This window comes from Salmo trutta, chromosome 13 (genome assembly GCF_901001165.1).
Source record: "Salmo trutta chromosome 13, fSalTru1.1, whole genome shotgun sequence".
Taxonomy (NCBI): Eukaryota; Metazoa; Chordata; class Actinopteri; order Salmoniformes; family Salmonidae; genus Salmo; species Salmo trutta.
The window spans coordinates 53,756,985-53,772,920 of record NC_042969.1 but is presented as its reverse complement, the minus strand read 5'-3'; the positions used below and the strand labels follow the sequence as shown (position 1 = coordinate 53,772,920).

General features: G+C 45.2%; 1 protein-coding gene across 3 annotated transcripts in view; it reads right to left on the bottom strand.

Moving 5' to 3' along the window:
* Positions 1-15,936, bottom strand: part of exoc3l2b (exocyst complex component 3-like 2b) — a 33,109-nt gene that overhangs the window by 13,552 nt on the left and 3,621 nt on the right. The window contains exons 1-3 of one of the 3 annotated variants that reach the window (XM_029772566.1): positions 13,235-13,515; positions 8,396-8,876; positions 8,019-8,245 (exon numbers count right to left, since the gene is read on the bottom strand). In XM_029772566.1, the coding sequence (XP_029628426.1) occupies positions 8,019-8,245; positions 8,396-8,856 (688 nt within the window). In that variant the 5' untranslated portion in view covers positions 8,857-8,876; positions 13,235-13,515. Of the gene's footprint in view, positions 1-8,018; positions 8,246-8,395; positions 8,877-13,155; positions 13,516-15,936 lie in introns of those variants that run through there. The other 2 variants (XM_029772564.1, XM_029772565.1) reach the window with 2 other exon arrangements.

The window sequence follows — 15,936 nt, the reverse complement described above, 5'->3', positions numbered from 1 at the left end:
ATTTTATGAAGTTCACATTGGACTCCTGAGTGGGGCAGCGGTCTAAGGCACTGCATCTCAGTGCTTGAGGCGTCACTACAGACCCTGGTTTGATTCCAGGCTGTATCACAACCGGCTGTGATTGGGAGTCCCATAGGGCGGCGCACAATTGGCCCAGCGTCGTCCGGGTTAGCGTTTGGCTGGGGTAAGCCTTCATTGTAGAGCAATTTACAGTCAGTGCATTCATCTTAAGATAGCTTGGTGAGACCACATATAACAGTGGTAGTAAGTACATTTTTCTCTATTGCAGGGTGATTTTCAGAATTGCTTGTTTTAGTATCTGTGTTTTTGCATATACATTGATTGGTTGGATCATTTTATGCTACACAAAGATAAACAGGCTAAACTAATCCAAACGGTTAGTAGTTGGGCTTATTGCACCCGTTACTGAGATGGTTGTTCCAGTTTAGATGATTGAGGTAGTCTCAGTATTCAATCTTCCCTACCCTGGCAGTCATTCTGAATGCAGGTTGCGGATGGTTAAAAGTTAACATTGTTGGATATTCTAACTCTGGCTGGATTCCGATAGGAATTACACATCACTTTGCAAGCCAGCTTAATTTGCAGGCATGATGTGGCCTGTAAACCAGGAGTGTCCTGACACAGCTGTGTTAGGTTATAACTAGGCCATCAAAGAAAGGCCTTATGATATATGCAAAGGGTTCTACCTAGCACCAAAATGGGTTCCCCTATCGGGACAAACCCAAGAACCCTTTATGGTTCTACTTAGCATGTTTTTTGTAGTGAGAGTACGTGGTGGAGACACAGATCCTCTCCACGCCACCTGGTAGGAGCAGCCTGCCAGGTAGGATGCAATCCAAGAGTTTGCAGAGCCTGAGACGCCCAGCCCTGAGAGGGTGGAGAGGAGGATCTGATGGTTCACGTTGTGGAAGGCAGCGGATAGATCTAGGAGGATGAGAACAGAGGAGAGAGAGTCAGCAGTGTGGAGAGCCTCTGTGACACAGAGGGAAGCGGTCTCAGTTGGGTGACCAGTCTTGAAGCCTGACTGGTTAGGGGTCAAGAAGATAGTTCGGTGAGTGATAGTGAGAGAGTTGGTCAGAGACAGCAGGCGCATGTGTTTTGGAAAGAAGAAAAAAGAAAGGGAAAGGCGGATATCTAGTCAGTTGCGCAACTGAATACATTCAACCCGAAATGTGTGTTCCGCATTTAACCCAACCCCTCTGAATCAGAGAGGTGCGGGGGTATAATGGTCTGTAGTTTTCGACGTCAGAGGGGTCGAGCGTTGGTTTCTTGAGGACTCTGAAAAATGCTAAATTCTCCACCCCTCCATCCTCACGTACTTCGTGACACCTCTAAAATAATGGGTGCACGACGCCCCTGAGACCAAGCCCTACTTCATGTCTTTGACTCAGTCCCTGGTTTTGCTGCCCTAATGTAATTGGCTAACATACTGTAAGGCTCCTTGAGTCCTTCTCACATGACCTCACTGAAAGCAAATGCGAAATGGAACAGACTCATTTGCATAGCTCATTCCAATGAACAGTCTTATGTGCTAAACAAAACCATCATTTTACAGGAATACACCCCTTCAGGTGTTGATGGTTTTTCTAGAGCAGAGAGCTTTGAAATGCTCTTCATGCTTGGGCCCCATGGTGGCATTTCAGACCAAAGTTCAGTCAGCTTTTATCTGATGGCAAAGTACACGTGTTGATTAACTTATTGTGGTTATGGGAGTTGGCTGGCAAAAGTGCCTCTCTCCGCATGGTGGGATCTGGTGGGTAACAAAAGCATAGCAGAAGTTCAAGAGAACATTAGGACAAATGGGGAACGGTCTCACATTCTAAGTTGCTCATTAACTGACCAATCCATAGATCAGCCATCAACAGTGTTCCCAGTACCTGAAAGTGTTCCCAGTACCTGAAAGTGTTCCCAGTACCTGAAACGGAATGGTGGATGGAGGAAGCTTTCCAATCACACCTGCAAAGCAATAAAGCTAGCAGTATGCATATTTCAATACAGACATATTTAAAGTTGCTAAGCTCTATACGTCAAGGAACACGTCAAAGTATATATTACCAGGTTTTACCGCAACAACAAACCACTCAGTTTTATGAAGGTGAGCTAGTTGTGGGCCCAAGCTAACGGAGTACGTTACAACTACACCTTTATAAAGCCAGCCCTTACACTCAAAGCAGCTAACTACAGATTGACAAAAAACATACATGCATTGAATGCTTGCTTGTGTAACATGCATGGAGCGCTACTGTGTAACAATAGTTTACTCAAAAGAAAACTTAAAGAGCTGTTTACACATTCTGTGTGATAAGTGCAAGAGAGTAGGTAGGGTTTTTACAGTAATCACACAATGTGATTAGAGGGGTCAGTGTAGTGAATCATTGTGTACTAAAGCGTTTGGAGATCCTTGTCTCTGCATACCGCCCAGCCCAAGTGAGGTGACTGGGGCATGAGCACAGCACTGGGAGGAGAAGGAAGCTGTCTGATGAGAAGCAGGAGGAGTCAGTCATGTCTGTTTACTGTATGCTAGTGAATGGGCTGCTGTGTGTCTCAGCATCAGGTGTCAAACTCAATAAGGCTCCCGATCTGCTTGCATAAGTCATTTGTGTCTCTGGACAGCCGGATAGCAATTCACATGCTGTTGTCCTGCACAGCCCAGCAGCATGGCAGGAAATGATGTAATTTCCTCCTCCTACATTTAATTGGCGTGGTGACTGAACACAACGACCCCAGGAAAAGGGGCAGGGAAGTGTGGGGCTGGGGCGGTGACATGACACCACTTTGGGGACTCTCTCTTATAGGCCTACGAAGCACATTGCACCACTGCTATGGTGCGTCACAGATCAGCTGTGTAAATAACCGTCACTTTTGCTCTGTTCGGGCACCTCACGGCTTCCACCGCAGTGCTGAGTTGCCCGTTTTTTCTCCCCGTTCCCATAAATGAACTAGAGGATGCGGGGGCGCGGCGCTGCCGGCCTGCCGCCTTGCTCATCCTTCCCTGTCCCGCTTGAGGAAGAGAAGTAGCGCTCAGCAATGCCATGGCACCGTCCATACCCGCCCCCCCAACATCACTCCATCATTTCCAAAGTTCCCTGCCAACGCAGCGGAAGGACATCTAAATATAAAACACAATACAGCCAGGCACATCTCCCTTAAAGAGAGCGGGAGGTGGAAAATGACTGTTCCTCTTCCCTTATGATAGGAAGACACCACGTCTACCACATGATGGTTGTCTGCCCACAGACAGAGCTCTGGCATGGTGCGGCTGGTGGCGACGCGTCACAGAGAGGGTGTAACCGTCCGCCGTGGCTCGGCCTGCTCACAATCACCACGTTAAGGTGAGAAGTCAGTGGCCCTCACTTTTAGTAGAGATGTTGTTTTTTTGTTGAGGTCCTATAACGTGTCCCCTTGAAATAACACCAGCACTGGATCGCCAGATGTTTGAGGGCTTTGCACAGATTTGACGGCCTATTCGGGGATCATTAAAAGCACAGATTGGCCTGGAATGGGCAGTACCACAGACGCTTAGCTAAGCTAAACAGTACATGGGAACACTGGTCTTTTGTTCCAAGGCACTTGCCCCCTAAGCCTGTCATACGGAACATACCCAGATAATGTACAGCAGTGGAACCACCCTTCCTCAGTGCAAACCACAAAAGTTTTAATGCTGCGAGGGCCGCCTATGGGATCTCTATGAAGGCTGCGGCTATGGCAGATATTATGTAACTTTACCTTGAGGAATTTAAGGGGAAATGTTGGGCTTTGTTATTCCCAAAAGGAGTAAAATCAATATGTAGTGATATGTAGTGTACTCTCTATTCAAATGATGCAGGGTAAGAACACCCCTGTAGAACTGCCATCGAGACACTCTCCAGTCATGCTGCTCAGAGCCTAGCAGCACTATATTGTCCAGGGGTGCCAAGCAAGTAAAATATGAGCCTCCTTCCTGGACTCCAAAACCACAGTTCTCTCTCCAGTGAATTCAAAGCAGCATCACATGTTTCCTTTAAACTGTATCTTTGCCTCTCTTGAGTCTGTAGAGGAGTTGCAGAGATGGAACAAGACTGTAACTACCAATTGGATATCACGGAATTGGGGAGAAAAGGGGCAAAAGTTAAAAATGAATAAATAAAAAAGAAATGTCTGTATCTCTAAAATCTATGACCAGCATCTACACGGCCTCCTCAGTCCTCTGCAGGCTTTCTATGGGTACTGTATGTGGACACCTGAGCTATAGAACCTCAACCTCTCCCATTCTCTGGTACCCATTCAGCCTTTATCTAAACAGAAGCAGCCTAGCCTGGTCCCAGATCTGTTAGTGCTTTAGTAGAGCCAACTGCTATGGTCGTTGTCAATGCTAAACAGATCTGGGACCAGGCTAGAGGCAGCCTGCCTGTCTTCACATCTCAGCATGTGCGAGGCAGATAAATATTTTCCTCCAAAAGCTAAAAATCTAATAAGCAGAGGAGCATCCAACAACCTCCCCACAGCTCCACCAAACTCCACCATATTCCTGCAGGCACAGCTGGGTCAAATCTGCTCCGCCCTTCCCTTCCCACCCTCTCATTCCATCCCTTTCTCCACAATCCCAAGCTCAGCCACAACAAAGCGAGCCAGGCCCTGTCCTAGCCCTGTCCTGAGAAAGCCTTTGGTCCCAGGCCAGCCCTCCAGGCCTTGGTTGTCCCTCTGGATGGAGAGTGACATGGCGTCTATGCTAAGTGAGCGGAGGCCCAGAGACAGAGAGGCCTCCTCCCCAGCCACTCCCTCCCGTCAGCACACATCCCAGCAGGGCGGGGACTGATCACATTAACTCATCCTGGGAGTCAGTATTACACTGCACTCAGATCCCCCTTTCTCCTCATTGCTCTGGACATTCGACCGACAGTAACAAAACAAACACTAATTACATTATAGGAAAAGTTCACTCCCTGGGTTGTCACTCTGGCAGAGTTTTTTATTTCCCTAACTGATTGCTTGTTATACTGCATTTCTATTTGCCACAGTGAGGTATGAAAACACCTACTTTTGGCACACGGACACTTTAAACTGACAGTGTTACAACTGCTGTGTTTCAAGGTCATATATTGAATATGAGAGGAAGCAGCATGCATTTCATCATGGCTAATATAGCCATTAGTTGCTAGGATCCCGACACAGTTTTCATAGCAGCTATTGCAGGACATGAGCCAGCGCTAGCTATGGTTTTATGGTCCAGGGGCCTTGGGGTTGTCATTTGGCAAGGCCTGGAAATCATTCACGAGGCAGTGGCCTGCACCTCCTATATGGCCCTGTTATCAAGGAGCTCTTGGATGCTATGAACTCAATCCAATGTGGATCCACCCAGCCAATCAGAGGGGTATGACGCATTGAGATCATGGCTACCATGTTAGCTGGTTCACCAGCTAGGGCTGACGATGATGGGGGAGCTGGGTTGGGACAGGGGGCTGTGGGCTGAGGGCTTGGTCAGAATATGTTGTAATCCGACCCTAGCTTTCTGAATACCTGAGGCCAGGTTGGTTGCCACACTCATCTGATTGGACGAAGACTGAAGGGAAAATCCCATGTGGAGGTACAGGGAGAAGTGTTGAGGTTGCTTTAGCTTTGTGCTCTTTCAGACTATTCAGATTGAACTGCTTTACTTTCAAGGCACGGATGGGTTGCAAGATGTACTGCGGTTTCGCATATGAATACATGTTTCCTTAGTTTCAATATAGTTCATGTCTGTATTCTCTTGTCTATATTCTGTCTTGAATCATTGAATCACTGCATATTTGGTTGGCGGATCATGAACACTTTTCTTTCAATATGTCTGAAACAGTTGGCAAATAGTCTAAATGGTCACTCACTCTCCATTACTGAGGTATTTCCTGACACTTGAGCACAGCCACACAGTCTACTTAGCCGAGCACATACTGGTTTCTTCTTGTAATGAACGCCACAACACCGATGTCCACAAACATAAACTGTCCGTCCTGTTTTCCTTAGCTCCTGGCTCTTTTTTTAAAGGACCAGTCCAGAAACAAACAGCCTTAAGGAACAAAGGCTTTTCCATGTTGAAGGAGGGCCCATCTCTTTACAGAGGGATGGCCTGGTGAGAATGTTACTGCTACTGCTATTTTCTTAATAAGAAAATGATGGTGTCAAATATTCACCAGCCTCAACATAACCCTGAAAAGATCTTTAAAATAGGAGAAGTTTCAGTTTTGTGGCATGAGGAAATGAATGAAAGAAACCTACAGTTCCCTACTGGTCATGTCTTTGTGATTGTTTGTGCCTACAGCTGAGAGAACAATGCCAGAAAGTGCTGTGTTTTCCCCTAACAAACACAGTCAAATATACAAAAAAAGGCCTCTTCGCTGTGCGTCAGCTGGAAGAAGGGGGGGGGGGGGGTTCACCCAAGAAATAACACACATGGTTAAAAAGCAGAGTGGAGCACGCATCCCATTCCTCCTCTGTGGATCCCTCTTTCATCCCTCTCTCCGTACGGCACTCATGCATGGATCCCCGGGGCGAGGTGTAATGGTGTAAAGCTTTGATATGACAGCCTGTATGGCTGAATTTCTAAGGCGATAAAGCCATTCTGTCCTGCTTCACTAGTCTCAGATACGTCATGGGGCCCAGTGGCGCAGGTAAAATGGCATGAACACGGAGAAGCAGGATCTTTATAAAGCCTCCGAATGCGTGACGTGTCCTCTGGGTCTTAGCAATGGAGGCATGAAGTCAACAGCCTGTAAACAACACATCTCAGTGATATTTTGAGCGTGATAAGATGGTGTTTGGACCGCTTGCTTACTGAAAGACCAGGACAAAGACTGAACATGTCTGATCCTGAGCTCTCAGAAGTTTCTGTGCTCTTTGTAAAGCTGGTTAACTGGCCCTCTGCATTCTTTATAATAAAAAAAACCCCGGGTCTGTTGCTGCCACCATAAGCCTTATCTTTACTCCACACACAGAGAGACAGGTACAACCTGTTGGTGTTAAACATGAACGCTGATCTCTAGCAGAGCTGACATGGGGGAATACCATTACTGAGTGCCCACACACAATCCCGACCATTAAGCTCTGGATTGTTAAGTTCAGACTCACGGAATCAAGTTCTGTGCTTTACAAATATTTAACAGACCTATCATTAGACAATGATTAGTGTATAATAAGTATTCAATAAAACCTTTTTTCCCCCCCAACATTGGTTATTCTAAGCATAATGGAGTAGCTTTTCAAGCAACCCCATAGTATGGTTTGTGTGTTAATTATACTCTTTCATACCGGAGACGTCATTTAATGAACAAAGGTGGGTAACGGAACAGCACATATTTAACGGTGAGGAAGGCCAGCGTAATAGTGAATAAAGTCCCAACAGCACCACAACACCACCCTACATCAAACATTTCTGTGGGAAATCCTTTGGTTGGTCCTCCTGCATAGGAATGACCGCATCTCTCAGCAGTGGCCCAGTTGGACCTGGTCTCCTCTATCCCAGCGACCTCTTTCTCCCATTGTTTCCAAAGTGTCCAAAAATAGCCCAGACATCGAGACATTGATAACATCATCTCTGTTGTGAAAATAGTAACGTAGTGCAGGGATTATGGCGGGAATGATTGTTTACTGGAAAAGGGGCTGACACTGTTTCATCATAGACCTGTGACACATGGAACACCCAGCTGAAGTGAAGCAAACCTTGGCCATAACTATCAACTAACTTTGCGCATAGAGTGCTTCTCTGTCTGTTGTGGTTTTACTCATTGGTTAAAATGTGATTTAGTGATATATTCCAAGGCAAAATATCAGTTCAAATGTTTGGGTTACTATCAGCCACGATCTCCATTAATTTGACCAGTATCTTAACTCCTCAAATGTAATGGTGAGCTAGCATAACCTTACTATTACCAATCAACAGTCATTGACAGCCATCATGTGACCCCCATTGGAATCCTTCAGAGTGGATCACAGTGCACCCTGGCTGACCCTTAGTAACCCAGCGCTCCACAGAGAGCTGTCCTTACCTGAGAGGGGCTCCCTTGGCTTCACCTCCTCCACCACTTCCTCCTCCACCACCTCTTCTTCATGAGACGAGTGGTCGGCCATGGACCCCCTATTCAGCTTGCCCAGGCCCACCATCTTCATGAAGGAGAGCCGGCGGCTGGAAGAGTCGCCCCCCTCGCTCTCTGAGCACAGCTCCCCGTTGGGCAGGCTTTCCTTGCGAAGGCTCTCCCTGCACTTCCCTGCAAATCTGTGCGGAGAAGAGGGGAGTTAAGGGTTCATTTTTTATTTTATTTAACCTTTATTTATCTTAAGGGGGTTAGGTTATAGGAGATGTGGGCTGAGCTCAACATCCTCTACTAAACCACTCCTCAACAGCTTTTCTCTACACCTCTTGTACCTGAGTAAGCTTCCCTCTGAGCTCCGTCGGCCCTTCTTCTTCTTCTCTGAGGTGGGGGTGCTTGCAACGGACCCCTGAGGGGAAGGGGTGGCAGTGCCCTTACTGCGTCCTGACATACGGAGCCCCTTGCCCAGCTTGCCCAGAGTCTTTAGTGGGGAGACGCCTCGGATCCGGTCCAGGGTGCCCTTGAACGAACTCCTCCCTGAGCCGCCACGTCTCTCCTCGTTCGCCTCATTCTCATCCTCCTCGTCCTCGAAGGGGTTACGGTCTCGTGGTGTGCCCCCGTCCAGGAGTGAGTGCGCCTGAGCCCATTCCTCATTGTCACTGGGCTCCTCAAAGGGGCTGGATTTCAGCTTCAGGCTCATCTTGCGAAGGATCAGCTCGCCACGCGTGTTCTCCAACTCTCTGTTCACCCTGCTGCCTCCCTTCAGCCGCGCTGGGAGGTTCTTGAGGATGGGCATGCTTCCACTTGGGGGTTAAACTAAGGAACAGAGAGAGAGAGAGAGAGAAGAGAGAGAGAGAGAGAGAGAGAGAGAGAGAGAGAGAGAGAGAGAGAGAGAGAGAGAGAGAGAGAGAGAGAGAGAGAGAGAGAGAGAGAGAGAGAGAGAGAGGAGAGAGAGAGAGAGAGAGAGAGAGAGAGAGAGAGAGAGAGAGAGAGAGAGAGAGAGAGAGAGAGAGAGAGAGAGAGAGAGAGAGAGAGAGAGAGAGAGAGAGAGAGAGAGAGAGAGATGTGGAATGATTACAGGGTACCTTTTCCAAGAGATGCTTCCATAAAATTTGGCCTGAATGAAACTGATAATACAATGTCACACATCTTTCTTTGTTCATTATACTATAATAAGATTTCTTCTGACACAGCTAATAAAGACAATTACTTAAGTAACTCAGATATAGAGTTTAAGATAAGTCATCTGTTCACCCAATGTTACTGCCCCACTCTTGTGTGGGGTAACAGGAGAGTTCATATACTGGATGGTTAACAGCAATCTTTCTCTGTAAAGAGTCTATCTGATAAAACATTAACAGGTAACCTTCCGCCTTACCACCCAAACAGGAATCACCATGGAAACCCTAACCCTGCTTCCATTTGGGTGGGAAGGCGGTTGTGAATAGATGTGCTATGTTATAATGGTCATGTGGCTGAGATCCAGGATCTGGGGCTATTTTATTAGGTTTCAGATCCTTGTTCTACTTGTTTATGCGCTATAGTCTTTGATGCCCTTTGACCCTTTTGAAGAAAACACATTTGTTCCTCTCTATGGGCTTCCTGCCACACCGAGAGCCCTGCGATATTTACGGCTGGTGACAAGGAGAAGGTACAACGCTGAATCACTTCCTCTGTGTGTGTGTTCAAAAACTTTAGGATAATGATGGAGGCCACTTGTTCCGTGCCCTTATTTGGGGAAATTGAAAGTGGCATTTGAGAACATTTAAGTGGGAAGTCCTGAATTTATCAATTGAAAATCCTAAGACCTCTTACGCTCACCAATTTACAATGTTCTCCTACCTACTCCTACTTGATACAAACATAAAAAGTATTGATTTTGTTCTAACCAATGAAAATTCCTTGATGAATTCCTTGACCTTCCCTGTAGCTCAGTTGGTAGAGCATGGTGTTTGCAACACCAGGGTTGTGGGTTTGATTCCCACAGGGGGCCAGCACAGAAAAAAAAAAAGTATGATATGTATGAAATTGTATGAAATGTATGCATTCACTACTGTAAGTCGCTCTGGATAAGAGCGTCTGCTAAATGACTAAAATGTAAATGTAATGAATTCTGGGTAAAGTAAAAACTAAGTCAAACATTATGAATGATAAGCTTGGATATAACATATTCTAAAACACATTCCATATCAGATTAAAAAAAGACTTGATTCATGATGTTTCACAATAACGTGAATAGCTTTACACAAATTATTATGGTCAGAGCGTTTTAAATTCCTAAAAAGGACCTATTGTTTTCTGGCTTCCCTAAGTGTTTTAGAATGACAATGCGGCTGGATGCTTTTTCCATGTGGGTGGCTAAGCATTCAAGGTTTCCCTGTGCAATTAGAGAGCCAACCTCCAGGGGAACCACACTGAGAATATTGTGATACCGTATAAGAGTGTTATACACAGCTGTACTTATTTAGACCAGGTCGCCAGCTTGGAAAAAGACCCACCTGTCTAGGGAGGGGATGTTAACCATGGGGCAAAGGAAACTGCTACGACTGAGACATACAACTGATGACCGGTTTGTGGAAAGGGATATTAAATAATAGTGAACCATTTCATTTTTCTTTACACAACATGGACTTAGCCTATACAAGGGCTATATAAGTGATGTTACAGAATAGGCCTGCATATGACTCTGGTTATAAATGTGTTATTACACACTCTTACTAATGAAGTTATATTTTACCCATTTGGTTCAATGTCATGACTTGCAGAAAACGCATATGAGCAAACAACAGGAAGCAAGCCCAACTAGCGGCATGACAACAAGGAAACTAAAAAGATACTGAATAGTTCTGCAAAGCAAATGATAGGCCTATCTTTGACTTTGGGTAGAAAACACAGAGCCTCATGAACAATGGCTTGCTAAATGCACAGATATTCACGGAGGGACATCAACATGAAGCATGATGTTGACAAACCGAGTTATGTACGCATGTGGCATTGGCGATAGTTGGTGACACTAGTAACAGAGATGTCTGATAAGCTTTTTTGAGAGGGGCTGTAACAAGTGGTCCCGTGGACAGCCCTCCTTGTTGTCCATCCCGCTCTCCCACACCTCCTCATCTACTTAGCTACTAAAGCTACACTGTAATTCCTGCTCTAATTATAACCTAATCAGAGCAGCCATTATGAAAGCAGCAGTTAGATCACTGGGGGAGATACGGGGACCACGTTCCAGACAAACTCGACTTCCTGTCTCGTCCAGGACCAAGTAGCAGACAAAAGGGACAGGTCCCCCTTGGTCCCCTCCCCTCCACCTCTGTAACGGGCCAATGGCACAACTCACCAGCCAGGCCAGGCATTTCTGTTTTGTTTACACACACTATCGAGGGTCTCATCTCTCTTGACACAGATTAACTTCAAAAGCTTGTACACCATGTCCTTCTGGATTGGCTGGATATGTATGACGCCAATGTGTTGTTTATTAGCCATATCAACAAACAACCCTCTTTAATCTCATGTCTTGAATAGGCCTACACTCAGGCTTGACCTCCAGCTATTTAACATTTTAGAGACTAAGAAAAAGGCCTAGAATAAGTTTGAACTGTTGAACTGAACACAATAGTGTGTAATTAAAGACTTCACTGGGTCCAAAGTCCCCTCTCTGAAGACAAAGTCCCCTCTCTTCTATGAAGGACAGAAGGGAGAGAGCGGGCATCAAGCTACTGCAGAGAGGCCAGGCCTGCCGTCAAGATGTGGCAGATATGAGGGGCTCCTCTCTGTCTCCATCCTGGCCTAAGGCCACTCAATGAAGGCAGAGGTTAGAGGAGAGGCCCGATAATGTTGGAAGGGCCCCAGAAAATACAGTTTTGTGTAACTTTCCTTGAGGACAGAAACTGTCCTGAGAGCGATGGTGTTATGGAGACTGGCGACATGGGTATGTGAATCCAATAAAACATATTAGCAGCATAGGAAATACCTGTACGAGTAAGTACAATTACTTTGGAAAGGCAGTTTTTTCCCTCAATTATTTCCTCATCTACGAGGAAAAATGAATCAACGGGTGATTTCGCCCTTCAGTGTCCTTGATGGGCCAGATTTCATCTCAATCAAGGCTTCCAATCTCAGTGTTGGCTTTGAACAATGAGCTCTAATACCTTATCTGTCATCAGGATCATATTAAGGGATGAAGCAAAGCAGCTCACTATCACATCAGCATTGCTCAGTAGTTGCAACAGCTAACACAATGGCTATGTGAGTCCTATAAGACTTCTGCAAATAATATGTTTTTTTTCCATGACAAGTCCCTTATTTCAACATATTTAGGGCATTAAACTGTTAACTGTTCTCTGGTAGACCCATGTCTAAATACACAGTGCTGGCTGTGAGCAGATATAAAGGAGGGGGAGGGGGACCCCCCCCAAAAAAGAAGTGAACTTTCTGGATTTTCTTCTGCAGGAAGAAAATATGTCACAGTCAGCTCATTTCGAGTTAAATTCTCCTGAGAGTGCAGAGGAATACATCATGAATCTCTTGAAAATGCGTGAGTTTATAAAGAGAGTCAAGCTCAGCATTAGAGACTTTTCTGATCAATAGTTATTCTACAAAAGCTGTCTCAGGCCCAACTTTTGTAGAATAAATATTATTTATGAACTAATCAAATTAGTCTCTAATGCAGAACTCTGAGCTTGACTCTTTAAAAACGCAATAATTTTCAAGAGATTCGGGAATCTCAAACTGGCTACAGATTGTAACACCAGATAATCTGATTGAACATTTTTTGGGGTTAAATTGTCTAGTATTACAAACGGTAGTTTGTCATAGTTTACTGCCACCAAAATATAACACAAAAACTGAAAATCGGAGATGATCTCTGCAAATACCTTTCAATTAAAATATAGCACTTTGTTTCATCATACACAAAAACACAGAAAAATAATGAATACAATAACAACGTGTAAATGTACCACATTTCCCTAGACACTACTGTTTGTAGGTTAATGCCATTTGTCAATGTCATCAGTGTCAGTCCATTAGTGACAAAATCAAAATGAATATCCAATAACAGTCAGAGAAACACACAACAGATCAATCTACTTACATGACTCATGATTGCTCGCTTATTAAAAACATGCACCAAAAACACTAATAAAAGTGAAATCCTAGAACTAGTCACAAACCAAGATACCGTTGTCTCGTCAGGTGAGAGACTGCTGCGCTCAGCGCGCTGCTTAAAGTTCCGTAAAGCGTCCACCCTTTATTTTCTGTGGGCTGGCTTCTGGACCAGGAGCCTATCGCGGTGACGCAGAGCAGCAACCCCGGCATCGCGCAAAGGCATTGACAGCAGTGCGACTGAGGTCTCTAGAGTTGCTGTCAGAATTAAGTGAATAAGTTCTCTCTTACAGACGTGTATTTCCACGCTGTCTTTTCCGCACGTTTCCAGTAAAACAGTATGCTTCCGCTTAATGGAAGAAAAAAACTTAGACGGAATTCCCCTGGAATTTCCAGTCAGGTTTACAGTGCTACGCTAGGCTACCTCACCTGTCACATTATGACCCAGAATCAGCCAATGGCTTGAGCTTCTGGCAGTCATCCCGACTAATGATTTATTAGGAATGTAGACAGTTTATTCACAAAACAGATGCGTGACGAAATGTTATGTGTTATGCATCGCATTATTGTGTTATGCAAGCCTACATTTGTCTGTTATGTGAGAGTGACACCCTCTGCAGTCTACATAAATAGGATGCTATCATAATGAACACTGATGGCAATATTCCATGATGGGATATTGTGGGGTAGGTGGTGCTATAGAGTTATAATTGAATCCTAACAGGCTCCCTACACATATTTTGCCAAAAGAAAATGTCCATTAAGATTGAACTCAAACGTTCACCTTGTGCCTTGTGAACGAATGGAGCGTGTCCCTCAAAAGGTCAATGTCCTGTCTCTGCCCTTCTCTCTGGCCTCACTGGCCTGTAAGTTGTCCAGAACAAACGGCCTCAGCACGCGCTGAAAGGAAGTGACTCAAATACATATCAGTTCACTCTCAAAAAGACAATAGGAGTTGTGTACGAGTGCGTCATGGTGGGGTACATTTCATTTGTGGCAGCCAATAAGGACGCCATTGTTTGGAGCCGTGTTGTACGAAGCACCCCAGACTACACAAACTCCAGTTTTCCTCTCAATTCTGGCACTCAGTAAAACATTGAGAAATCAGTTTGAGCCTGGGAGGCTGAGAGTACAGTAAACAATTGGGAAAAGCTTAGCCGCTGATGTATTGATGTATAAACAAAGGATGGTCCCGAGAGTGCCCTTTCAGCCTGGCTGACCTCGAAAACCATCTTAAAGTTCTACAAGGTTAAGTCATGGGGGCAAGTAAAAGAGTCTAATACACATGCATTATAAATATTTACGCTCCGTAGTTGGTGGACACTTTAGAATAGCAATAGTTTCTCGTAAGTGTTTTTTTTTGCACAACACTCACCAAACAAGCATCAAGCTTTTAGTGATTTTGACTTTCAAAATGGATGGTGATACTGATTAACCTGGGCTGCTGCCGGACACAGACTCTGAACCGGAATAGTGAGTGGCCACCACCAGTCACCTTGGCTAACGCAGTTGGCCTGCAGTTCTTTAAGGACAGTTGTGTACTCAGTTACCCCACCTCACATAGTGCTAAGTCATGCTGGAATGCCAGAACTTATTTGTCAGGGACAATGAGTTGCATGAAGATACACTACACCAGGGGTGTCAAACTTATTCAATGAAGCCATACACAACCAGGTGAGGGGAGTTCCTTACTAATTAGTGTCCTTAATTCACCAATCAAGTACAAGGGAGGAGCGAAAAACCTGCAGCCACTCAGACCTCAGTGGAATGAGTTTGACACTTGTGCACCACAGCAAGGATTTACCCTCGCTGAGATCATTTGAGAATGTCACTAAATGGATTGCACACCATATATGGCAGGTAGCCTAGTGGTTAAGCGTGTTGGGCTAGTAACCAAAATATTGCTGGTTTGAATCCCAGAGTCAACTAGGTGAAAAGTCTGCCAATGTGCCCTTGACCAAGGCACTTAATCCTAATTGCTTATGTCGTTCTGGATCGTCGTTCTGGATAAGAGTGCCTGCTAACTGACTTAAAATGTCAACGTAATACAGTTCTGAATAGTCTCCCTGGCCAGAATCAGGGTGCTCTGCATGCTCCAGTGTCGGAAGTAGAGACTAAGTACTGCATGGATATGAGTGTTGGAATGAACTTTGCCACCTTTCAGCATTCCGTTGAGTGAGTCCTCCAATGTCCTGTCCCAAACAGCCAAACAAATGAATTACAGAGCAGTGATTGGATCTGTCTGAGTGGAAACACTTTGAGCACACCACTAGTCGGGTCTGTTCCTGTTGATTGGCATGTGGGTGGTGAGAGGGACAGGAAACATAGCCACTGGCAGCACATCTAATGCGAGCTGTGAATACAGAGTGGCTATTTGTGTGCCTTGGCTTCTATATAGAGGAGCCCGCAATTGGAGTGTATTTCAGGCTTTAGGGAACAGGAAATAGCACTGCATAAGATTGCCTTCTTCATTGTTAAGTACAACATTTTCTCTCTGTCCCTCTATCCTTTTCCCCAAGCTGTCACTACAGTCCACCTTGGCAGTGTTTCAGCGGTTTCGTAACGGCCCCCAAGTATTATTTTGGTTTTAGATAGTGAGTTATCTTTAGGTCATCTTCATGACTGTGGAATGGATTCCATATCTCTATCATCTCAGCGTCTTTCACTCTAGGATTGAAAAGATAGGCAAAAGAATGAGGGTCGTTCTAGTAGCTCAATATTTCTTGTTGTAGAAGCTCTACCACTGAGGTTCTGGAATTCCTAAACGAAC